This window comes from Bos mutus, chromosome 2 (assembly GCF_027580195.1).
Source record: "Bos mutus isolate GX-2022 chromosome 2, NWIPB_WYAK_1.1, whole genome shotgun sequence".
NCBI lineage: Eukaryota > Metazoa > Chordata > Mammalia > Artiodactyla > Bovidae > Bos > Bos mutus.
Window position 1 is genome coordinate 5,274,998 of NC_091618.1, and position 12,074 is coordinate 5,287,071.

The following is a 12,074-nucleotide window of genomic DNA, read 5'->3' on the forward strand; positions in this document are numbered from 1 at the left end:
CGACCCCAGGGACTGCAGCCTACCAGGCTCCTCCATCCATGGGATTTTCCAGGCAAGAGTACTAGAGTGGGTCGCCAGTGTCTTCTCCATTCTTAGGGGCAGACACACCATCTTTGATGCGTCATGCAAGATCTTTCGTTGGGTGCGTGGGCTCTCTAGTTGGGTAATGAAAATGTTCCAGGTCATGATGGTGGCGGTGGTTACCTGCCTGTATGTGTGCTTGTAAAAAACTAAATTTTACAATTAAAACTGGTGAATTTTATTGTATGTAAATTAATCTTCAATAAAAATATAAAACTAAAGCAAAAACTACCAAAACAAAGCTAGAAGCTCTCAAAACATCTGACCTATCTTCTTTGCCTTCACCCCAGACTTGAAATGCACATAATCCCGAACCCTAGGTTCATTGTGCCTTTGCTTGCCTTTTTATGCAATTTTATTCACTTATCTATATTTTTTAAAAGGTATGTTTTTTAATTTCAGTAGTTTTTAATTCTCCAAAAAGAGTATTAAACAATATTTCATTTTCTGGGGCCTTCTTTTCCTTCTTGCTTTTTACTCCTAGGGATTATCTACAGTGTGGCATGTCATGGTGATTCATTCCTTTTGACTGCTGCTTAATATTCCATTGTATACATAGACTACACATATTCATCCACTTGCCTTCATGGACATTTCTGTTGTTCCTAGGCTTTCGTTACTGAGAAGAGAGGACAGGGATACCAGGAAAATTCTTGGGGCATGCCTCCTGGAGCGCATGTGCATGATTTTTTTGAGAGGTCAGAGAAGTGGGATTGCTGGATCAGGTGTGAAATCAGCTTTAGGCTTTGACGCTTCAGCCTTACTGACCTCCTATCCTTGGACAAGCCTCCAGACCTCTGCACTTGTCCTTCCACCCTTGGGGAGCTTTTCCTTCAGGGCTTCCCATGGCTGGCTTACTTGCCCTTTAGGACTCAAATTAAACACTATCTCTTCAGCCCAAATGTCACTCTCTCTGGCCCCCCATCTAAATGAGTCACTCCCATCCCCACCTCAGTCCCCTACATCTTATTCTTTTCATAGCATCTTCCAGCACAAACAGAAACAGCCTTTCTATATTTTTGCTGATTTGTCATTGTCTTCCCTAGTAAGCAGACTTGCCTGGAGAATTCCATGGACAGAGGAGCCTGGTGGGCTACATGTCGCAGAGTCAGACACAACTTAACAACTAATATCCTCCAAATCCCCTAGTAGACTAAAGCAGCCCCAAAAAAGCTGGGACCGTTCTTGTTCATGGCTGCATCCCCAAGAACATCCTGATATGGAGAGAGTGCTCAAAAAAAATATTTTTAATTGAGGTGGAGAGTAATATTAATCCCACATTAGAGATGAGAAAGCTGAAGAGATGGAGCTCAGAGAGGGTAAGCCATGTGCCCAAGGATGCAGAGCTTGGGAGTGGCAGAGCCAGGATTTGAACCCAGGTGTGAGCTGTCCCAGAGCCTATGTTTGCTCCTGGAGGAGGCTGTCTTATTCTGACGTGAACTTTCCTCCCCCCTCCCCTGTTATCAGCTTGCCATTCCGGGCCACCTGTGCAGCCACACTTTGGAGAGCACAATCTGGACCCTGTTGTTGGCTGTCACCGCCCCATCTGCGGTGGGTGGGGATGTGGCCTTGGACCATGGGAGACCTGGTGTTCCACCACCTGTTCCGGGAATGGGGCACAGTAGGGCCCCCCCACCCATCTTCTGCCCTATATTAAAGCCTTGGGCTATGAATCCCTTTCTTATCGTCTCAAAAGTCATGATGATCCAGCTGCTGAGTTTTCTCCTATTTGTGGCCCTTGGTAAGACTCCAGCCTGTGCTGCCCTGGACCAGGATCCCTTGAAATCTACCACCCACCCTGAGTCTCTCGAACTCAATGCCTCTCATAGGAGAGGGCTCAGCTTGTAGCTGAGGATGGCTGTGGAGGTTTTCAGCTCAGTGCTGGAGCAGGAGAATCGAGGGGAAGCTGTGGGTGATGGACCAGCTCAGGGGGAGGACTGGGGGACCCAAACCCCTGGGTGGGAGTCCTTGACAGAGCCTGTGGTAAACAAAGTCTAATGGTAAAGAGTCTGGGCTCTGTGGTTAGACTGCTTGGGTTTAGAATTTCTGTTCCTTGGCTTAACCCTCCAACTCTCCTCTCACATTCCCCTTACATATCCTCTGATCTAGCCTTTTCCTGGTACCTCTGCCATATTACAGTACAGCTCAGGACCACCTTCTCCAGGCAGCCTCCCTAGACTAGCAGTAATGAATGGTAACAGGTCATGTTTACTGAATGCTTACTATATGCCCGGCAGAATGCTTGGGGTTTTTTTCTTACATTATCTTCTGTAATCCTCGCAGCAGCCCCGTGAGGTCTGTACTATTATCATTCCCATTTCGCAGATAGAGAAACTGACCCTCAGAGAAGTAAAGTGGCCCATCCTAGAACCAGGGGCAGAGCTGCACTTTGAATCCAGACAGCCTACTCCAAAGTTGCCCCTCTTCATGACAATAGCTGTCGCCCTCGAGCCCGCTTTGGGCACCAGGCGCTGTTCTAAGTGCATCAGGTTTACTCCTGCCCTGAAAGGAAGCCACGTGTTCATCACCATCCCAGACTCCCAGGACTCCAGAAATCCCTGCTCTTGTCCAAACGCTCACTGTTGATACGTGGCTACCGGGGTCAGAGAGCGGAAGGAGTTGTGTGGGATATCACAGCCTGTCTGGGGCCCAGACGTCCTCTTTGCTTTGGGGGAACCTTGGGACTGACTGACACTTCTCCTGTCCCCTCTAGCCTCGGGCTTCAGCCAGCCTTTCTCCCGCCCCTCCTCCAGAGTTGTCAACGGCGAGGACGCGGTCCCCTACAGCTGGCCCTGGCAGGTAAGAGCAATACCCGCTGCGCTGTTTCCCACCATGGCCTCTGCGCCCCGTGCTCTGATTGCAGGGCATCCAGTCCGGACCCCACTGCATGCTTCCAGTATCCACTTTAGTTTCCCAAAGGCCAGGAAACCCTTGGATAATCACCTTCATACAGAAGTTTTGCCCATTTAACCTGTAATTCTCACTGGGCTGTTTGTAAGTTAACAGTAGATGCTGGGGAAAGAGAAATGTTTAACCCAAGGGTCAGTGCATTAATGGTGGAAGTTCAGCGCTATGTTTAGGGAGGGATGTGAGGTCTTATTTCCCAGGCCAGGGACCAAAGCCTCGCTCCCTGCATTGGAAGCACAGAGTCTTAACCCCTGGACTGCCAAGGAAGGCCTGCCACCATTTTCTTCAAACTGATACACTTTTAAAAGCTGAAATGCCTACATCAGCCTCATTTCAGCAATACTGGTCAAGAAATCATGGATTTGATGAGCTGATTATACATTTTTTTCCCCTGATACACATTATGCTGCTGCTAAGTTGCTTGAGTCGTGTCCGACTCTGTGCGACCCCATAGATGGCAGCCCACCAGGCTCCCCCATCCCTGGGATTCTCCAGGCAAGAACACTGGAGTGGGTTGCCATTTCCTTCTCAATGCATGAAAGTGAAGTCACTCAGTCGTGTCCAACTCTTAGCAACCCCATGGACTGCAGCCCACCAGGCTCCTCCGTCCATGGGATTTTCCAGGCAAGAGCACTGAAGTGGGGTGCCATTGGCTTCTCCATATACACATTATACAACAGGGCTATAAAGTCTGAGAGCAATAAAGGGATGAAGGGCTTTTATGGAGGTCAGTGGAGGGAGGCAGAGAGGACTAGACTCATGGCAGTGACACAGTAGCCACTTGTCACACGCGGCTATTTAAATTTATGTGCTTATTTTAATTTTTATTGGAGTGTAGTTGATTTACAAAGTGGTGTTAGTTTCAGGTATACAGAGAGTGCATCAGTTATACAGAAACATGTCCACTCTTTTTTATAGACTCTTTTCCTGTATCGGCCTAAATTTAAATTCATTAAAATTAAGTCACATTTGAAATTCAGTTGCTCAATGCTGACCACATTTTATTGATTGATTGATTGTGCTGGGTCTTTGTTGCTGCACGCAGGCTTTCTCGAGTTGCGGCTAGTAGGGCTACTCTTCACTGCTATGCATGGGCTTCTCACGGCAGTGGCATCTTTTATTGCAGAGCACAAGGTCTAGGGTGCCCAGGCTTGTTGCCGCTCTTAGGTTCAGTAGTTGTGACTCAAGAGCCCCAGAGCACAGCCTTAGTAGTTGTATGGCTTTAGTTGCTCCAAGACACGTGGAATCTTCCCGGACCAGGGATCAAACCTGTGTCCCCTGCGTTGGCAGGCGGATTCTTATTCACTGCGCCACCAGGGAAGCCCACTAACCACAGTTTAAATTCTCCATAACCACACGTGGCCAGTGGCTGCCATGCTGAGTCCTACCAAACACTTCCATCACAGAAAGTTCCGTGGGATGCCATTGGCCTGTATCAGGTGTCCTCTGGCTCGTTCTGCAAAGGCTGAGAGAGGAAAGTTTTAGCCTCTGTCGGCCCTGTGGTTTCCATTGCGGCGACTTAATTCCACCGTTGTAGCTCGAAAGCAGCCATGGAAGGTCCAGTTGTGTGTGGGATGGGCACTGCCCCTTTCCAGAGGATGCCATTCTGTGTGACTACTGCCCTCTAGAGTTGTGTAGGGCACAACCTATACAGCCATGGGTAGCAACCCCCACTGTGGGGCCCAGACCACTCAGAAGCCCCCTCCCTTGCCGCCAGGTCTCCCTGCAGTATGAAAAGGACGGAGCGTTTCACCACACCTGCGGCGGCAGCCTCATTGCCCCTGACTGGGTCGTAACCGCGGGCCACTGCATCTCGTGAGTTCTCTTGCTTGCCCCTGTCCCTGCGTGAGACCCAGGTGGGCTGGGGCCGTGGAGGGCAGTGGGAGGGGACGAGGGAGGCCGCTCAGGCCTGGGCTGACGTCACCTCCGCCGGCAGGACATCCCGGACCTACCAGGTGGTGCTGGGCGAGTATGACCGCTCTGTGCTGGAGGGCTCCGAGCAGGTGATCCCCATCAACGCCGGGGACCTCTTCGTGCACCCTCTCTGGAACTCCAACTGCGTGGCCTGCGGGTGAGTGATCTCTCAGGCCGGGTACCCAGGGGCTCCTCTGCGGGCCCCTCTAGGACCCGACACTGATGCAGAGAAGACTCCCAGGGGTAATGCACCTGAAGGTCGGAGCCAGGAGAGCCTCTGGGGATCACCCCCCCCCAACCTCTCTCCCTACAGAGGGGACAGCGGGGCCCAGGCAGGGGCAGGAACTCCCCTAAGGCCACTTGGCTCCTTGGCTTCAGAAGAGGAGTGCCTTAGGAACCCCAAATCCAAAGGTTCCTCCATTCAGTGGATGCTCCTCCAGAGCCTCCTGGGTTCCCGGCATTGTGGGCCAAGGGAGGAGCACTGGATTGAGAGTCAGGCTCCAGCACTAAGTCGCTGTGTGGCTTGGGCAAGTCATCAACGTTCTCTGGACCCGAGTGTGACCACATGTCAAAGGTGACCTTCTGGGCTTCCTGGGCGGTCATGATGGTCAAGAAGGCCATCACTGGGTGAGAACACGGAGTAGGCTTCCGTGCGTATGCAGAACTGTATGTCTGGGTGGCTTCGCTCAGCATTTTTCTGGGGAGAGGATCAAAGGAGGGTGCAGAACCCCTGTGAGTGCAGGAGTGAGGGACCGTGATGATCAAGACCTGGACCCATCTCCACGGGGCTCCTGGGGTAAGCGGAGAGAAAGTCAGACCCAGGTGCGATGACCTGAGTGACAAACAGGCAGATGAAAAGACAGCGCTGGTTCTCCGACTGTGGTCCCCAGGCCAGCAGCAGCACCTGGGAACTCACTAGGAAGGCCAGTCTTCGGGGCCTCCCAAACCCACTGCACCCGAAACTCTGGAACTAGCTCCGACAACCTGTATATTAACAAGCCCTCCTCTGATTCTGACACGGATGACGCGTGCAAACCCCTGGTATAAAAGCCGAGCACAGTTACTGAGGCCAAGGGTCATTGTGGGCTGAAGGGGCCAGGGGAGCTTCCAGAAGTTGCTCAGCAGTAAGAATGCATGGGATCCAGAGGGAAGCATCGGGGGCATCCCGGAGGTGAAATATCCTGAACAAAGCTAGGGCCTGGAGCTTAGTCTGGCTGGAGGGCCAGGCTCCTCCCAGTGACTCTTCCCTCCTCCCCAGCAACGACATCGCCCTCGTCAAGCTCTCGCGCAGCGCCCAGCTGGGAGACAAGGTCCAGTTCGCCAACCTCCCTCCCGCCGGCGACATCCTGCCCAATGAAGCCCCCTGCTACATCAGCGGCTGGGGCCGTCTCTACAGTGCGTGCTGAGTCCTCCAACTGGCCACAGGGACGGTGGGCAGGAAGACAGAGCCTGGGGCGAGGGCTGAGGGCAACACCCAGAGCATCCTTGCACTTTTCTTCCACTCCTCCTCCAGCGGCCGCCTTCTCCCCTCATCCTCCCAAACACGAACGTGTGCAGCGGGATGGTTTTTAGTGTCTCCTTTGTGCCCGTTGCCGGGATGTTCTGATGGACAAAGCAGGCAGGACCACACGACCTGGTGGGAGGAGACTTCCCCTCACACTGGAGGAGCAGGCTTTCCTCGTAGCCCCCACACCATTCTGGGGCTCCCAGCTCTGACTCAGACCCCGGCCTGGGCTCGGCACCCCCCCGGCCCCGGCTCACTGCTCTCTGTCTGCACAGCTGGCGGGCCGGCCTGGGCTCGGCCCCCCACGGCCCCGGCTCACTGCTCTCTGTCTGCACAGCTGGCGGGCCGGCCTGGGCTCGGCCCCCCACGGCCCCGGCTCACTGCTCTCTGTCTGCACAGCTGGCCCTGGCTGCCCACTGCTCTCTGTCTGTCTGCACAGCTGGCGGGCCGGCCTGGGCTCGGCCCCCCACGGCCCCGGCTCACTGCTCTCTGTCTGCACAGCTGGCGGGCCGCTGCCGGACAAGCTACAGGAGGCGCTGCTGCCCGTGGTGGACTATGAGCACTGCTCCCAGTGGGACTGGTGGGGCATCACCGTGCAGAAAACCATGGTGTGCGCTGGCGGGGACACCCGCTCCGGCTGCAACGTGAGTCAGCTCTCACCCGCCCGTGGCGGTTCGGGGCTGCAGCCCCTCTGCTGGGTGTGCAGGGCCTGGGAGCCGGAGGAGGAATCTTGCCCATTCAGCCTCCAGGCCAGGCGGGACTTGGAGGAAGTCAGCGCAGCCCAGACACACAGCCCTGGTCTGTCACGCTGACTTGATCTGGAGCAAATCACTGTGCCTTCCTGGTCCTCGGGAGTCCCCTTCAGTACATCAAGGAATGGGGCTTCCCTGAGAGCTCAGTTGGTAAAGAATCCATCTGCGATGCAGGAGACCCCAGTTTGATTCCTGGGTCGGGAAGACCTGCTGGAGAAGGGATAGGATACCCGTTCCAATATTCTTGGGCTTCCCTTGTAGCTCAGCTGGTAAAGAATCTGCCTGCAGTGCAGGAGACTTGGGCTCAATCCCTGGGTTGGGAAGATTACCCTGGAGAAGGGAAAGGCTACCCACTCCAGTATTCTGGCCTGGCGAATTCCATGGACTGCATAGTCCATGGGGTTGCAAAGAGCTGGACACCACTTTCACTTTACTTCACTTCACACCAAGGAAAATAGGCATCGTGATCTCTAAAGTCACCTTCAGCTCTCGGGTCCTGAAGTCATAATTAAGCAATATTCTCATTGTACTATAAGTGAATATGAATGATACTAACTGTGGGAATAATAATCAGAACTACTACTAGCTTGCTTCCTCTCTACCAGGCATTGTGCTAAGACTGTAGGCTTGTCATCTAACTGTCACCGTATCTTATAAGATAGGCATAATTGGTATCATTCCCCATCACAAAGGGCTTCCCAGGTGGTACTAGTGGTAAAGAACCCGCCTACCAATGCAGGAGACATAAAGAGAGGCGGGTGGGATCCCTGGGTCAGGAAGAGCCCCTGGAGAAGGAAATGGCAACCCACTCCAGTACTCTTGCCTGGAGAATCCCTTGGACAGAGGAGCCTGGTGGGCCACAGTCCATAGCGTCACAGAGTCGGACACGACTGAAGCAACTTAGCGTGCACTCACGAACCCATCACAAAGGAGCAAACTGAGGCCCAGAGAAGTCAGGCCATGTAAGGCTTTCTCGAGCTCCCCAGAGTCAGAACCAATTCCTTGGAGCTCAGATGAGGCTCAGTCCCCCACGGCTCTCTGACTGTTCCAGGGTGACTCTGGAGGACCCCTCAACTGCCCAGCAGCAGATGGCTCCTGGCAGGTCCATGGCGTGACCAGCTTCGTTTCTGCCTTTGGCTGCAACACCATCAAGAAGCCCACGGTGTTCACACGAGTCTCAGCCTTCATTGATTGGATTGACGAGGTGAGCGGGGCAGGGTGAGCGGAGAGGGCTCTGGGGGCTTGGTCGTCTGAGAGGTGCTGGGGGGATGGGTGAGAACAGCAGATCCTGATCCCAGGAGATCAGTAGTTGGGGCTGGGGGTTGGGGACCTTCCAGAGGGGCTTGAGGATGTTTTCTGCAGCCTCAAGGGCTTCTGGGTAGAGTTCTGAACACTACTGAACTTCCTTATTTCAACAAGTGTTTAGGAAATGCCTCCTCTGGTCCAGGTCTTTTCTTGTCACGAGGATAGAGTGATGTGTGGCTTGTGGGAAACAGATGACTAAATGAGCAAACTGATGAAATGGGACGGACACTGTGATAGGTGAAGCTCAGGCCCCAGTGACAGTGCCAGCTTCACCTGGGAATGAGTGATCAGGGAGGATTAATATTGTTCATGACAAGAGTATTAGTCACCATCTATGGACTCTTAAACATATGCCAGGAACCGTGATGACACCTTATGTGTTTAATTTAAAACCCACATGAAGTAAGTATTATGATCACTCCCATTATACAGATGAGAAAGTTGAGGCTAGAGAGGTCAGTCACTCTCCAGGGGTCATACAGTTAACAAGTGACATGGCTGGAAGTTGAACTCAGTTCCATATGGCATTAGAAGCTGTTCTCCTGACTACATTCTGGCTTTCCCCCCCTTTTTTTTTCAGACCATTGCAAGCAACTAAGAACCAAGGCCAAGGTGGCAGTGCCCATCCACACTCTTTGTGAAAAATAAAAGATCTCTCAGAAAATTCCAACTTGAGTCTTTCTTCTTTGACTCACCTCTCTCTTTCCAGCCCACTTCTAGAATCTTAGATGTTATATGTAGAAATAAGACTCAACCCCCTCATATTAGAATGAGAGAAAAATGAGGCTCAGATAGAAGGGAGTTGCTGTCAAGTGGCCAAGCATCCCCGCTTGCCTGGGAGTGAGGGGACAGGAAAGGACGTGGCACGGTTAAAACCAGGTGAGGGACTTCCTTGGTGGTCCAGCGGTTAGACTTCGTGCTTCCACAGCAGGGAGCACGGGTTCAATCCCTGGTCAGGGAACTAAGATCTTGCATGCCACGAGGTGTGACAGAAAAACAAACAAAAACAAACGGAGTGAGTTCTGGGAAGCTGGACGCCTTGCATAGCCACGTGCGCAATGACTGGCTTTTCAGTGCAGGCCTAAAAGCATGGTAGAGGCTGCAGAAATACCGTCCTCACCAGCCCCTTGGGAAGCTCATGGTGGAGGGGGCATGGGCCGTGTATCTTCTGCTTCCACTGATGGGCTAGGGAAGGAGGACCGCGGTCATTCATTCATTCAACAGGCCTTCATTCCTTCAACCTGAGGATGCCCACAGGGAGAAGACAACACGGTTCCTGCCCTGCAATGGCTCAACATTTAGAAAGAAATGAGCAGAGCATATCAGAGTCACTCAGTAAACATTTACTGGGCAACTTCTCTGTTGACAGTTCAGGGCTGAGAGAACAGAGGTGAGCCGGACAAGCTCAGGGAGAGCTCTGGCTGCAGTGGGGGGTGGATGCAAACACAGATGGACATGCGAGGCGGAAGCCGAGGTCAGGACCCAGAGAGCCAGCGCTGACGTCCAGAGGACACAAAAACAACTCAACTCTTTGACTCCTATTTCTCCTGAATACCTTGAAACACGGTTCCCAAAAAGACACACAAATATAACTTTCAAAATTAACATTGCTCCCTTGCCCCTTCACTTGAAAAATTACACTTCTAAAGATTAAAAAATAAAACAAAAAAAACTACACTTCTAGTGTTTAAATTAAAAGACACAACATGATGAAGGTGAAGTCGCTCAGTCGTGTCCGACTCTTTGCGACTCCATGGACTGTATCCTGCCAGGCTCCCCAGTCCATGGAATTTTCCAGGCAAGAACATTGGAGTGGGTTGCCATTTCCTTCTCCAGGGGATCTTCCCAACGAATAATATATAAAACACCCACATGGCTTCTCTCCACAATAAACAAATTTCACGTTTTTGCTTCATATTTTCTAAGATAATAATTGTAGTTCAGGTGGAGGCCCTTCTGTACTCTATCCAAGGGTCTTCATCTTCACACTTGCGGGGTTGCCCAACCAGTATTACTGGTTTTCCCTTGGGGCTAGCAGAGTTTTGTGCAGCAGAGCCTCTCCGCTGCCCCCTGAGGGACATGCAGTAAGTGTTAGTTGCTCAGTTCAGTTCAGTCGCTCAGTCGTGTCCGACTCTTTGTGACCCCATGAATCGCAGCACGCCAGGCCTCCCTGTCCATCACCAACTCCCGGAGTTCACCCAGACTCACGTCCATCAAGTCAGTGATGCCATCCAGCCATCTCATCCTCTGTCATCCCCTTCTCTTCCTGCTCCCAATCCCTCCCAGCATCAGAGTCTTTTCCAATGAGTCAACTCTTCGTATAAGGTGGCCAAAGTACTGGAGTTTCAGCTTTAGCATTATTTCTTCCAAAGATATCCCAGGGCTGATCTCCTTCAGAATGGACTGGTTGGATCTCCTTGCAGTCCAAGGGACTCTCAAGAGTCTTCTCCAACACCACAGTTCAAAAGCATCAATTCTTCGGCGCTCAGCTTTCTTCACAGTCCAACTCTCACATCCATACATGACCACAGGAAAAACCATAGCCTTGACTAGACGGACCTTCGTTGGCAAAATAACGTCTCTGCTTTTGAATAGGCTATCTAGGTTGGTCATAACTGTCTTTCCAAGGAGTAAGCGTCTTTTAATTTCATGGCTGCAGTCACCATCTGCAGTGATTTTGGAGCCCCAAAAAATTAAGTCTGACACTGTTTCCACTGTTTCCCATCTATTTCCCAAGAAGTGATGGGACCAGATGCCATGATCTTCGTTTTCTGAATGTTGAGTTTTAAGCCAACTTTTTCACTCTCCTCTTTCACTTTCATCAAGAGGCTTTTGAGTTCCTCTTCACTTTCTGCCATAAGGGTGGTGTCATCTGCATATCTGAGGTTATTGATATTTCTCCCAGCAATCCTGATTCCAGCTTGTGCTTCTTCCAGTCCAGCATTTCTCATGATGTACTCTGCATATAAGTTAAATAAGCAGGGTGACAATATACAGCCTTGACGTACTCCTTTTCCTATTTGGAACCAGTCTGTTGTTCCATGTCCAGTTCTAACTGTTGCTTTCTGACCTGCATACAGATTTCTCAAGAGGCAGGTCAGGTGGTCTGGTATTCCCATCTCTTTCAGAATTTTCCACAGTTTATTGTGATCCACACAGTCAAAGGCTTTGGTACAGTCAATAAAGCAGAAATAGATGTTTTTTCTGGAACTCTCTTGCTTTTTCCATGATCCAGCGGATGTTGGCAATTTGATCTCTGGTTCCTTTGCCTTTTCTAAAACCAGCTTGAACATCAGGAAGTTCACGGTTCATGTATTGCTGAAGCCTGGCTTGGAGAATTTTGAGCATTATTTTACTAGCATGTGAGATGAGTGCAATGGTGCGATAGTTTGAGCATTCTTTGGCATTGCCTTTCTGTGGGATTGGAGTGAAAACTGACCTTTTCAAGTCCTGTGGTCACTGCTGAGTTTTCCAAATTTGCTGGCATATTGAGTGCAGCACTTTCACAGCATCATCTTTCAGGATTTGAAATAGCTCAACTGGAATTCCATCACTTCCACTAGCTTTGTTCGTAGTGATGCTTTCTAAGGCCCACTTGACTTCACATTTCA

At 51.3% G+C, this 12,074-nt stretch overlaps 1 protein-coding gene across 1 annotated transcript; it reads left to right on the forward strand.

Annotated features, from left to right (window-relative positions):
- Window positions 1–1,782: 1,782 nt before the first annotated feature.
- LOC102267066 (proproteinase E) lies at window positions 1,783–10,215 on the forward strand. The gene is made up of 8 exons (XM_070381724.1): window positions 1,783–1,822; window positions 2,795–2,880; window positions 4,706–4,803; window positions 4,925–5,059; window positions 6,161–6,297; window positions 6,908–7,050; window positions 8,210–8,362; window positions 9,044–10,215. Exons 1-8 carry the CDS (start codon window positions 1,783–1,785, stop codon window positions 9,059–9,061), a joined length of 810 nt encoding a protein of 269 aa, XP_070237825.1. The 3' UTR covers window positions 9,062–10,215.
- Window positions 10,216–12,074: the final 1,859 nt, after the last annotated feature.

Bases quoted from the DNA above. Each gene is read 5' to 3' on its own strand.
- LOC102267066 (XM_070381724.1), top strand. From the start codon at position 1,783: ATGATCCAGCTGCTGAGTTTTCTCCTATTTGTGGCCCTTG. The intron at 2,881-4,705 runs GTAAGAGCAATA...CCTTGCCGCCAG, and splicing joins CCTACAGCTGGCCCTGGCAG to GTCTCCCTGCAGTATGAAAA. The intron at 5,060-6,160 runs GTGAGTGATCTC...CCTCCTCCCCAG, and splicing joins TCCAACTGCGTGGCCTGCGG to CAACGACATCGCCCTCGTCA.